General features: G+C 34.0%; 2 protein-coding genes across 2 annotated transcripts; one reads left to right on the top strand and one right to left on the bottom strand.

The window, feature by feature from the left end:
• The first annotated feature begins 332 nt into the window (after nt 1-332).
• On the top strand, nt 333-5,741 carry LOC125831696 (NADP-dependent malic enzyme-like). Its single transcript, XM_049510880.1, has 19 exons — nt 333-667; nt 1,935-2,055; nt 2,149-2,223; nt 2,338-2,489; nt 2,574-2,679; nt 2,765-2,830; nt 2,925-3,020; nt 3,126-3,197; nt 3,281-3,364; nt 3,440-3,538; nt 3,933-3,980; nt 4,076-4,129; nt 4,275-4,373; nt 4,469-4,558; nt 4,640-4,717; nt 4,813-4,887; nt 4,973-5,063; nt 5,146-5,274; nt 5,365-5,741. Exons 1-19 carry the CDS (start codon nt 552-554, stop codon nt 5,451-5,453), a joined length of 1,740 nt encoding a protein of 579 aa, XP_049366837.1. The 5' UTR covers nt 333-551; the 3' UTR covers nt 5,454-5,741.
• Nucleotides 5,742-6,407: 666 nt separating this feature from the next.
• LOC125831716 (acidic endochitinase) lies at nt 6,408-8,292 on the bottom strand. Its single transcript, XM_049510900.1, has 2 exons — nt 7,902-8,292; nt 6,408-7,051 (listed from the first exon to the last, which is right to left on the bottom strand). The coding sequence occupies exons 1-2, from the start codon at nt 8,249-8,251 to the stop codon at nt 6,523-6,525; spliced, it is 879 nt and encodes a 292-aa protein (XP_049366857.1). The 5' UTR covers nt 8,252-8,292; the 3' UTR covers nt 6,408-6,522.
• Between the last annotated feature and the right edge of the window lie 4,041 nt (nt 8,293-12,333).

Raw genomic sequence — 12,333 nt, 5'->3', positions numbered from 1 at the left:
AATTTAGTTAAATATATTCAAAATGGTACATTAATCATCATTCGTCCATTTTTACTTGTCCACTATACTATTTTAAAATATCTAATAATACTTGTTCAGTTTATAAACTCAATGAATAATTTATTATGTTATGTCTATTTTTGACAGATGCTATTAAACACTATCATTTTTTTGATGTTTAGATAACTTAATAAGAGTGATTTGATAAAGTTATCCCTATCTGGTGCCACGTCAATTATGTACGACTATTGTTGGACGGAGGAAAGAATTATTAATAGGTCAAAACTTTAGACTTGTGTAATGTGTAAATACAAAGCAGGAGTCGTCGAGAAAGGAAAATTCAATTCAATTATTGATAAAAATAGTAACAATATTTTACTAGTCTAGAAGGATAATACTCCGTCAACTGTTCCCTTTCACACACCAATAGTTGTGTGTATATATATAGTTGGAGAAACTGAAAGAGTTGCAGAAAAACAAGAGCTTCTGAAGTAAAGAAGATATCAATTTCAAAGGAGAAAACAAAAGTGTGTGAATTTAACAAGGAGAAAATGGAGAGCGCATTGAAGGATCTGTCAACTCCCACCGGTGGCGTCGAGGATGTTTACGGTGAGGATTGCGCCACTGAGGATCAGTGCATCACTCCCTGGACTATTGCCGTTTCTAGGTAAATTACTTGCTCAAAAGTTTTGAACTCGAGATTTTTTTAGGCGGATTCAGAATTTGAAAGTTATGATTTTTTTCAAAGTTAGCTAAGTTTGATAATAGATTTTGGATCAAATTTTGAAATTTATGTTCAAATATCTGTTTAATGTATCCGGAGTGTGGTATGATAGTCAATAAAGTAGAAGAAAATACTAGGTATTTTTTTCCGATGGATAGAGTTATCTATTGCAGGTGAGAGGTTACAACCAACATGTATCTCGGAATTAGTTGAGGCCTGCAGGGGCGGAGGCAGCATATAATGAGGGGGATCCGCACCCCTCGGCAAAAATATAACTATTTATATATGGTATAAAATTATTTTTTAAGTATGTATAATAGATGTCAAATCCCCTTCCACTAGTTCATGTGTTTACTTCTCAGATTTTGAACCCTTATTAAAATTTCTGGCTCCGCCACTGGTTGAGGAATGCTGAAGCTAGTTCGAACATCATGTTTATCAAAAAAAAAAGAAAAAAAATCTGCTTGACCATGAAATTGATCAAATGAAATCGGATCTTCAAGTATTTTTAAGTTTCAGCTTTTTTTTTTTGTGGAGAATTTCACTTTTAACTCCTAGAACTTCAAGTTTTTCCGAAGTAAAATTCATGTTCAAACACTACTTCAATTTTCAAAACCATAGCTTCAAATACTCAATTTTTGAAGTTTCAAAGTTTCAACTTCCAATCTATGCCCAAACGGGAGATTAAAATATGGGTTTACAGATATTTTGTTTTTTGGACATACCCAATCAGTTCAAGCTTCAGCTTCATTTTGTTTGAAATAACTCTGAATTGTTCGGCCACTGGCTTAATTTGACTCATTGATTATTAATTTACTACTCGTATTTTATACTTCCGTTTTTCAGATGCTATATGCTGGATTGCAATTTGCAACTTGTCATACTTGAAATGTTTGATTCTAATGTTAGTGCGGATCCAGGATTTAAAGTTTATGAGTTTGTATAACAACTTCAAGTTAATATACAATAATAATTAGGTTCACATTCAAATATTATTAGATATTTATTCATAATGAACTCCTGATTAAATGAGATGTTCGTGAATTAATAAGACTTACAATTTTCAGGAAGGTTACTTTCTGAATTGGTATGTGAACGGTGTGTTATTGATCATTAACTTGTTTGGATGGTTGTTACCTATTGTATTGTTATATACAAATGCCGTTGTAAACTTGAATATATGCTTACCTGTTTGACTTTGTAATAACAGTGGGTACAACTTGTTGAGGGATCCGCGTTACAACAAAGGGCTTGCCTTCACTGAGAGAGAAAGAGATGCTCATTACTTGAGAGGCCTTTTGCCTCCTGTCATTTCCTCACAGGAACTTCAGGTAAAATTAGTTACTAATTCAAGTCTCAAATTTTTGTGATGTGTGATTGATATTTACAATAACTTTATTAATGTTGTGTTTTATATCAAATAGGAGAAAAAACTTATGCAGTCTATACGCCAATATGACGTCCCTCTGCACAAATATGTCGCCATGATGGAATTAGAGGTATTTTCGAACACATGTTTTGGTTCTGATTTTTCATCTGAAACCAAGGAAGTAATATTGTTATATGTCCTTTTCACTTACTTTTCCCTTTATTTGTGCGGTTGTAATTTGCAGGAACGAAATGAAAGGTTGTTCTACAAGCTTCTTATTGATAATGTGGAAGAGTTACTTCCAATTGTCTACACTCCAACTGTTGGTGAGGCGTGTCAAAAATATGGAAGCATATTTAAGCGTCCACAGGGTTTATACATCAGTTTGAATGAAAAGTATGAAATTTTTCGGATTAAAGGTGTTTTTACTACTTTCACATGAAAGTACATTCAACTAAAGTATGAATAATTTATTTTCAGAGGAAGGATCCTTGAGGTATTGAAGAACTGGCCTGAAAAATCAATCCAGGTCATCGTCGTGACTGATGGAGAAAGAATTTTGGGACTTGGTGACCTTGGCTGCCAGGTGATGATGCCCTCAATTGATATATACGTCTCGTTCCTCCTTCTCACTATGTATTACTCATATGGCATTCGTTTTAACGTCACAGGGAATGGGAATACCCGTGGGGAAATTGGCCCTGTATACTGCACTTGGAGGAGTTAGACCTTCCGCGGTACCAAAATTCGTGAATTTATCATAACCTTGATTCTGCACCATATTCTTATCTATGAAAACTTTTTTGATCATCAATTTGCTTGTATATGCAGTGCTTGCCTATTACCATTGACGTAGGGACAAACAATGAGAAGTTACTGAACGACGAGTTCTACATTGGTCTCAGACAAAGGAGAGCAACTGGACAGGTGTACTTTAGCACCATTCTATTTTATCACCTGTGTTAGTCTTAGTAGACAAAAGTCTGAATTCTTACTGAAGCTGCTTTTGTTACATTTTCCCCCTTCTTTCAGGAATATTATGACTTCCTTCATGAATTCATGTCTGCTGTGAAGCAAAACTATGGCGAAAAAATTCTCGTACAGGTCAATAATTTGAAACTTATGAATGTTTCATCATGTTTTTACCATGTGACACCTGAACCTGATGTTTGTAACTTCATTCTCAGTTTGAAGATTTTGCGAACCACAATGCTTTTGAGCTGTTGGCTAAATATCGTACCTCGCATTTGGTCTTCAACGATGATATACAGGTATGTTATATGTCTCTCTGGATGTTTTCATGAGATTGATTTGTTCATTTCTGATTGTTGATTCCGCTATTGCAGGGGACAGCTTCTGTCGTACTTGCAGGGCTTATTGCATCCCTTAAGCTACTTGGAGGTGCATTATGTGATCATACATTCTTGTTCCTTGGTGCTGGAGAGGTTGGTTTCTATCTTTTTGATAAATTTCCACCTCCAACTTGGGTTGTTTACGGTGCACAAGATATTACAAACTAAATGGTTTATAAAGATGTTTTGAATGGGTAACAGGTTCCATACTGACTTAAAAGGGAAACCTTAACTTTCTGCTACACCCTCTTTTTCGATGCTTCAGATTCCTTTTGGACTAATGTTGGTTATGGTTTACATTAGAATCTTCAAATCTCTTTCAACTCTTTGTCATCTTATCAGCTTTACCCAAAGGAAATTAAGTCACCTGTGGAATCGTGATTGTTTTCTGTTTCTTCTTGTTAAACTTTCAAAGTTGCAATGCATACATCATGAACTATTAAAAAGGATTTCAAAGTCACACATGTTAATCGTCTTATTATTGCAGGCTGGGACTGGTATTGCAGAACTCATAGCACTTGAAATTTCAAACAAGGTACCAGATTGATTTATTCATACAAACTGTAGAATGAAGATTTGTTCTAATTCCAATTAGTAGCACATGATAAATTTCCATATTGTTGCCTGCAGACAAAAATTCCCGTGGAGGAGACACGAAAAAAGATCTGGCTTGTGGACTCAAAGGTATAAAAGATATACGATCTATGATCTATCTCAGAAAAGCCAGTCTAGTCTCTCTTCAGTTTTCATCTTATATTTTATATGTGATAGACGTGAGCACTTGGTTATTTAATGTACATAGTCCATCTAAATGAGTGATCATGTACAGGGTCTTATTGTTAGTGGTCGCAAGGAAACACTTCAAGCCTTCAAGAAACCTTGGGCTCATGAACACGAACCTGTCAACAATCTCCTAGACGCTGTTAAGGTGCATTGAGATCCTCACCGTCGATTTCTATGTCAAAAACTCTGTTTCTATGATTTATAAATTCTTAACTCTCCCTGCTTCAAACTTTGATCTAGGCCGTTAAGCCAACTGTCTTAATTGGGACATCTGGAACTGGAAGAACATTTACAAAAGAAGTAGTTGAGGCCATGGCCTGCATGAATAAGGTGATCCATCTCCTGCTTCATTTCTTCTTATCCCGGTAAATTTTTTATTTCTTGAGCTAACATACCAAAAATATTCTACAGAGACCTCTTATTATGGCTCTCTCAAACCCAACCTCACAAGCTGAATGTACTGCTGAAGAAGCTTATACTTGGAGTGAGGTACGAAGTATCGATGAGAAACAGTTCTAGTTATATTTGTGGTCATTTTAGCTAACATTCATGACACTGACTATTGCTTTTGCTTTTTTTAAAAGGGTCGCGTTGTTTTTGCCAGTGGAAGTCCATTCCCTTCTTTTGAGTACGACGGAAAACTCAACATTCCTGGCCAGGTATTGTGAATGCATATGCTTTCCGTGTTATAGTCGATTCAGAATGGAACAGCTCCTGATTTTGTTCTCCCCTTGCGATATACAGGCAAATAACTGTTACATATTCCCTGGTTTTGGTTTTGGCTTGGTCATGTCTGGTACAATCCGTGTGCACGATGACATGCTTTTAGCAGCTTGTAAGTACAACAAAGGGATGAATTTCTGTTGGGGATCATTTTTTGCCTTTCCTCTAACACTAGTTGATTTTCTATGAAACAGCGGAAGCTTTAGCTGCTCAAGTAACTGAGGAACATTATGCCAAGGGAATGATATACCCTCCTTTTGCTGATATCCGAAAGATCTCAGCTCACATAGCTGCTAGTGTTGCAGCCAAAGCATATGAACTTGGTGAGTGCATTTCCTTTCCTTTTCTTGTATCGCCTTTATACTCGTCCTGTTTAACTTAAACATTAAACAATTTGGTCAATTGTATTCCAGGTGTGGCAACACGTCTCCCTCGACCTGCAGATTTGGTGAAGTATGCTGAGAGTTGCATGTATACTCCTAACTACCGAAGCTACAGATGATTGAATTGATCATATCACCGGGGGTAATCTTGTATGCACCAGAGAGTTATAATAGTTCGTTTCGATCTGTCTTTCTTGTAAGTTTGTGTTGTGTATTAAGCTTTATTTTTTGTCGTGACTCGATCAGAAATCGAGTTTGTTGTTTAGTAAACTTGTTATTGAGTGTGTTGGCATGTTGCCAAAGTAGTTTGTTTTCATAGCCATAAGAGCTATAATAATTTGAGGAGCCGTGAAGGTGAATAAATTGAGTTGTTAATGTTATACGGAATTCTATGTTAGTTCTTTGTATCTGAATCTACTATAATTGTCGGTATAATCCCACAAGTGGGGTCTGGAAAGGTAGGATACACACAAACCTTATTTCTACCTTTGCGGGGTATAGAGATTGTTTCTGGTTAGACCATTGACTCAAAAAGAAGTATAATCAAGACAAGATTGAAAGGTAAAAGATGATAACAAAACAACAAGATACACAGGCAAATGAAATAATAGGTAGTAGTGAAAGTTGAAGAATATAATACTACGCGACTACTTACTAATACTACTAAATGAGAAGAGGAAATTGAACCCACCCTGCCTTTCCTATTTGAAAGTACGACAAGATCGGCTACCTACAACCTTTTTGTCCTAATCCTTGATCTTTCTATCTACGGTTAAGTCCTCAGTAAGCTGAAGATGTGATGTGTCATGCCTAATCACTTGTCCTAGTTCTTCTTCGGCCTATCTCTACATCTCCTAAAATCAGCTATAATCAATCTCTTGTGCATCCCCCCACATTCTCTTCACATGTCTGAACCATCTCAATCTCGTTTCCTTCATCTTGTCCGCCCCAAAAGTCACTCCCACTACTCAATTTTTACAAAGTGAATTTCTTGCCTATTCACCCTAAAAAGCTTGAGGTCAAGGTACATATACACAAGTAACAACTCAATTTTGTAATTGAACACAAACTACAACAAGAACATTGAACGCCAGCCTCATTACTCAATATACTTAGAGTTATGAGATCATGACATTATTCATCACATTAATTAATAGTACAACATAACCAACTATATGGACATACATCTTAGACACTAGGCTTTATAGCAGAGCTATAACCATTATCATAAAATTTAGACCAAAGCATGACACCACCATACTTAGGTGAACCACTAATTGCTGGTAAAACCTGAGAAACAAGCACATCAGATGGTATAAAACCACTCCCAGCAGCTCCTGGAGCCGCAGGCAATCCTAGAAAAATCTTTCCAGCTTGAATCGCGGTCCATTTATTCCAATAACTCTTAAGATTTTCCGCGCTACCACCAGAGTATTGACAGGGGGGATTGTTGTAGAATTGAACCCAAACGTAGTCGAATAGGCCAGTAGAGAGTGCACCATTTAACCATGAATCAGGGAATGGACATTGTGGAGCTGCAGTTAAGTATACTTTCCTTTGTTGGCTAAATCCTGAGAGGGCTCTTGCTAGTTCATCCCAGTGTTGTGTTGTTCCTCTTTCTATATCAAAATCAATTCCATCTAAAATTGCATCACCTAGTGGACGTGAAGTTGATTGACCTCCAAGATAATTGTTCCATAAATAGTTTGCTACATTCCTGCAGGGTATTTGACAATTAATTAGCTCCAAATAAACAAAGGTTTTTTCTTCCCCGCGAATCACTGAGAAATTTGTGATTTTTCCACTCATTCCCCACCTAACTAGCTAACTAGAAAAACGTATGGTGGAAAATTGAAATAGTGGAAGACATTCTAATCACACTGATTCAACCAAAATATCTGTGGGAATAACTTTTGAACATTTATTAGTGTCTATGCAATATGCTTATAGGACAAGTTATTCTCTTCATTTTATATGATGGTATTTGATTGGATAGGAAAATAATTTCTTTTCAAACATACTAAAAGTATTCTTAGAACTTGTTTTAAATATGTGGTCATTTCTAAAGTTATAAGAGTGTCATCAAAATAAAATGAGAAGTTCAAAGTTATTTTTCTTCTTCAAATATATTAAAGTATTACTCTTTTTAGAATAGAACAAAAAAAGAAAGGGTGTCATAAAAAAAAATATAAAAAGGGAGTCTTTCTTTGAACAGGTTTTCCTTGTATGTCAATTCATTGAATGAAGAAATTCCTATAGAGAGCATTTCCCTCTTAATGGGCCCTATGCGACAACTATGGAATATAGTGGCGGAGCTAGAGTTTTGGAAGTGAGTTCAACAGAACCCAATGGTTCTAGTTCAAATTCGTCGGTTTATTTTTAAAAATTCATTTGATTTAGAATTTAGTAACTGAAAAGGACTAAAAATATCAATCTATAAGTATAAAATCCTGACTGTGACTCTAAATTTAGTTGAGCTAGTTATACCTAATAGGCTAATACCATAGGGTTAAACAAAAAAAAAAAAGATTCAATTAACTCTATGGTACTAATTATACAAATCTTACCTGGCATCATTAGCAGAAGAAAGGGAGTAACTTCCAACACCACCACCAAGTGAAAGCATAACTTTGATACCTCTACTTTGACATGCTCTAATGTCATTGCTTAACCTAGTGCATCCACCAACACTAGGATTACAATGACCAGCTAAGTTCAACACTGGTGTTTGTCCATTCCCAAAAACTACAAGAAATGCAATATTCACAATTGCATAGTTATTTGATGCACATGTACTTGCTAAGCTACCTTCATTCCCATTTTGCCCCCAATAAATTACAATTCCTCCTGCTTCTAGTTTTAGTGCTAGAAGAAGTAGCACTAATACTGAGAAAAGTAAACCATATTTGATACCCATGACTTTAAAATTGGAATGGCTATATCAAAGTTGAGTTGTATACCTATTATTTATAGTTGGTGGGGTATGCGAAAATGACAATAATGGTCCCTTATCTTTGGTAGTATGTTTAAAATAGTCTTTTAAGTATCAATTGAGTAGTTTCGGCCCATATAATTGTTAGATATTTATCATATTCTTACTGGTAAATTTAATTGAAATTATAAGAACCCAAAAAAATTAGCGGGAACTCAAATTTGGAACTTTTGATTTGGTTGTTTATGTTGTTTTTTTTTTAAAATCTATTTTAAAATCTGGTGTAGTTTCTTGAAATTTCTAGATGTTTCTCCATTTCGATTAAACTTAAGAATCAGAGTTTGATAAATAATTGACGAAAAACCAAAAATACTTACTTTGACAAACTTATAGGACAAAAAATGTTCACTTGATACTTCAAGGACTATTTTGAACATATTATAAAAAATAAGGGATCATTTTTGTTATTGTTTATTGTAACTAGCGATTTCGTGGAAATTTACATGATGCGCTTTTTACTGTTGAAAGTCTTTCTCGGTTATGACTTGTGAACAATGCTCATTAATTATCTTTTCTATTTTAATTTATATGATATAATTTAATTTGACATAAAAAATATTTTTTAAAATTTATAGTCTAAAATAAATCACATATAAATCAATTTATTCAAGAATAAAGTATCAATTTTTAAACTAACTTAAAATAAATCAATCAATTGAGAAAAAAAAAAGTAGTTGACTTGAGGTCAACTTTCTGTTAATCATCCAATGAACTAAAAGTCATGTGTCCACATTATATAGACCTGATAAAAATTCTAGTCGTGACTCGTGAGATAGTACACACTTATTAAGAAAAAATTTTAAGAACATAAATTATACTTATTACTATTTATTTTCTGTTTATTCCCAAATTATTCTTAATAATAGCGTAATTTATCTCCCAAAAAATATAAAACATCATTATGAAAAATGACAAATATAGAAAAAAATTTAAATATTTATCTTAAATTTTAAACAATAAAAAAAATAAAATTCACTTAATATAAAATAGAGAAAGTATTACTGACCTCCATTTAATGAGAAAAAGCCTTCCAATTTCTTAGAATTTGCGCTAGGTGTCCCTTTGGAGGGACGATATTTATTCCGGAGAATAACTTGTTCAAAGTTATGTTCGACTAGGGGTGTGCAAAAATCGATTTAACCAATAAACCGAACTGAAAAAAACACTATTGGTTTATTGATATTGGGTTATTGGGCTAACGGTTTTTAAACGGTTTTGCAAATTTTTTTATTGGGTTATTGGTTCGGTTTCCGGTTTTATAATTTTTGTTAATGGTTAAACCGATAACCCAATAAGACTATACTAAATGTACTAGTCTTATTGTTAATGGTTAAACGATTGTTACTTTCACACTTTTTGTTAATGGTTAAACAATTGTTACTTTCACACTTTTTCCTTTGAATGTGTCTAGTGTCTAAACTTGCAAGAAAAATGATTGTTACTTTTATGATTATTACTTTCATGCCAAATGCTGGAAAAATCATATGGTTTATTTGAAAATTTTCTTATTGTGTATATAATATATATAAGTATTTTCTTATTGGTTAAACCGAAAACCGAACCGTTAAGTACCATAAACCGATTAACCAAAAACCGATAAGAAATATGTTATTGGTTTGGTTATCAGTTTGAAGTATTTACAAACCGAAAACCGATAAACCGAACCAATAACACCTAAAACCGAACCGAACCGACCGATGCGCACCCCTATCAGTTCGACACTGATTGCGCTAAAAAATGTTTTCCTGGAAAACAAGTTGATTTTTGACTTATTTTCTCATGTTTGGTTGATGAGTAGCAAATATTTTCCAAAAAAGATTTTTAGTGTTTGACTTATGAATGAAAAATATTTTTGAAATTGAAAATATTTTTTAAAAACAAACTTAAATTTTTTTTGGGGGTAGGGGCTGGTAGGAGGTGGGTGGGGTGGGTGGAGGGGGGGGTCGAGGGTTGGGGTGAAAAAAATAAAATTTTGAAGTTGAAAGTATTTTTTAAAAACGAACTTAAATTTTTTTTTTGGGGGTAGGGAGGGGGGGTGCTGGTAGGGGGTGGGTGGGGTGCCGGGGGTGGGTAAGGGTGAAAAAAATTAAATTTTGAAATTGAAAATATTTTTGAAAAACAAACTTAAAAATTATTTTTTTTGGGGGGGGGGAGGGGCTGGTAGGGGGTGGGTGGGTGGGGGGTCGAGGATAGGTGTGAAAAAATGAAATTTTGAAACTGAAAATATTTTTTAAAAACAAACTTAAAATTATTTTTTTTGGGGGGGAGGGGGGGGGGGAGTGGGGGCCTGGTAGGGGTGGGCGGGTGGGGGGGCTGGGTAGGAGGTGGGTGGGGGGTCAAGGGTAGGGTGAAAAAATGAAATTTTGAAATTGAAAATATTTTTTAAAAACAAACTTAATTTTTTTTTTGGGGGGCGGGGGTGGGAGGCTGGGTAGGAGGTGGGTGGGGGGCTGGGTAATTGTAATTTGAAGTTGGAAGAGAGGTTTGGAAAATGCTTTCCCTAAGTTTTGAAGGGAAGTCATTTTCCTTAAATTTGAGAAAAATGAGTTGATTTGAAAAACATTTTTCAAAACATTTAACCCAACCAAACATGAGAAAATTGAAAAACATTTTCCGGAAAATATTTTCCTTCATACCAACACACCCTTAGTTATGTTATGTCATTCTACTTTTATAAAAATTACGTAATTGAGGATAAATATTAAATAACAAGTGTGAAATGATCTTATTAAATAAAAATCTGAACTTCTCTTCCTCTCTATGAGGCTTCCCTACGCAAGCCTACCACTCTACTTGTGTGGAGCACAACACAAACAAACTAGTATAATGAAAATCATATGGGATCAAAATAAGATTATTCAACCAAATACTTCATGGATTCTATATGAAATAAACATAATAGTTTGAACATAGGAATAAGTAAATAAAGGATTCAACAAATTTCCAAGGCTTAAAAGCAATTTAATCCAACAATTCAAAACAATAAATAGAACTATCACCCACAAATGTCATATTTGATAGTCATCAATGCATCCTCCTTGAAGAATTATGTGTGGCCAGGGTGAGCTCCAAACATGGTAACAGATTGTTACAAGCCTGCTCATTTGAATTGAGCGATTCAAGATTCAGGGGACCTGATTCAACATTTGAACCCGAGGAAGATATTTGCCTTTGAGAAACCATCTCGGGAGCAATTGGCGGAGGAGGAACAGACGATTGTTGAATCCATCTATTTTCAATCGCAAAGTACTCAAATTAATATATGACTCATGGATAAATTAATAGCAAAATAATATTCCTTCCTTCTCCAAAATTAATAATGTTTAGTAAAGAGAGTTGTGAGTTATAATTTAAACAATATATAAATAGTATTAGACATATTGCACATAATTATAAAGGTTTACAATACTATAATGTTATTGTGAGATGTTCTACTACTAATTAAAGAAAAATATTTAATAGAAACATGTTTTTAAGGCAAGTTTTTGAAACTAATCCCATAATCCCAAAATGGAATAACTATGAAATCATTTCACTTTAAACCCCATTAACTACTACTAATTGTATGAATGCACAAAAAATATGACATAGGGCAAAATTAAATGATTTTACAATAGTTAAAAGGAAAAATTTAAAACTTTTCTCGAAAAAGAAATTCATACAAAACATATAAATATCATATCAAAATTCTTTAAAAAGCATAGGCTAAAATGGTTTTATGAAATAATAAACTTACTCGTTTTGTTGGAGAATGGAGCTTTCATTCATAGTAATGTTGCGGCCATTGTCATTGTTCAGTTGGAGAGTAGTTGAAGGTGCACTTGTTCGTGAATCATTACTGTCAGTCACTTGCCTTTTAAAATAATAATCAACACCACAAAAGTTATATTATAAACACATTAATTAAGTATTCATGTACAAACATTATTTCGAAACCTTATTTTAATAATATTTAATTAAATATTTCTTTTCTTAATTTGCAACCCTTAACATGCTATATATCTATC

Source organism: Solanum verrucosum, unplaced genomic scaffold (genome assembly GCF_900185275.1).
Source record: "Solanum verrucosum unplaced genomic scaffold, falcon-dt-bn FXZP01000049.1, whole genome shotgun sequence".
Classification (NCBI taxonomy): Eukaryota; Viridiplantae; Streptophyta; class Magnoliopsida; order Solanales; family Solanaceae; genus Solanum; species Solanum verrucosum.
The sequence above is the reverse complement of the archived record's forward strand: the minus strand, read 5'-3'. Positions and strand labels throughout refer to the sequence as shown.

Excerpts from the sequence above, each read along its gene's own strand:
- LOC125831696 (XM_049510880.1), top strand. The coding sequence starts at position 552 with ATGGAGAGCGCATTGAAGGATCTGTCAACTCCCACCGGTGGCGTCGAG. Across the intron at positions 3,198-3,280 it reads GCGAAAAAATTCTCGTACAG|TTTGAAGATTTTGCGAACCA; the intron begins GTCAATAATTTG and ends CTTCATTCTCAG. Across the intron at positions 3,981-4,075 it reads CACTTGAAATTTCAAACAAG|ACAAAAATTCCCGTGGAGGA; the intron begins GTACCAGATTGA and ends TGTTGCCTGCAG.
- LOC125831716 (XM_049510900.1), bottom strand. The coding sequence starts at position 8,251 with ATGGGTATCAAATATGGTTTACTTTTCTCAGTATTAGTGCTACTTCTT. Across the intron at positions 7,052-7,901 it reads TCTTCTGCTAATGATGCCAG|GAATGTAGCAAACTATTTAT; the intron begins GTAAGATTTGTA and ends AATACCCTGCAG.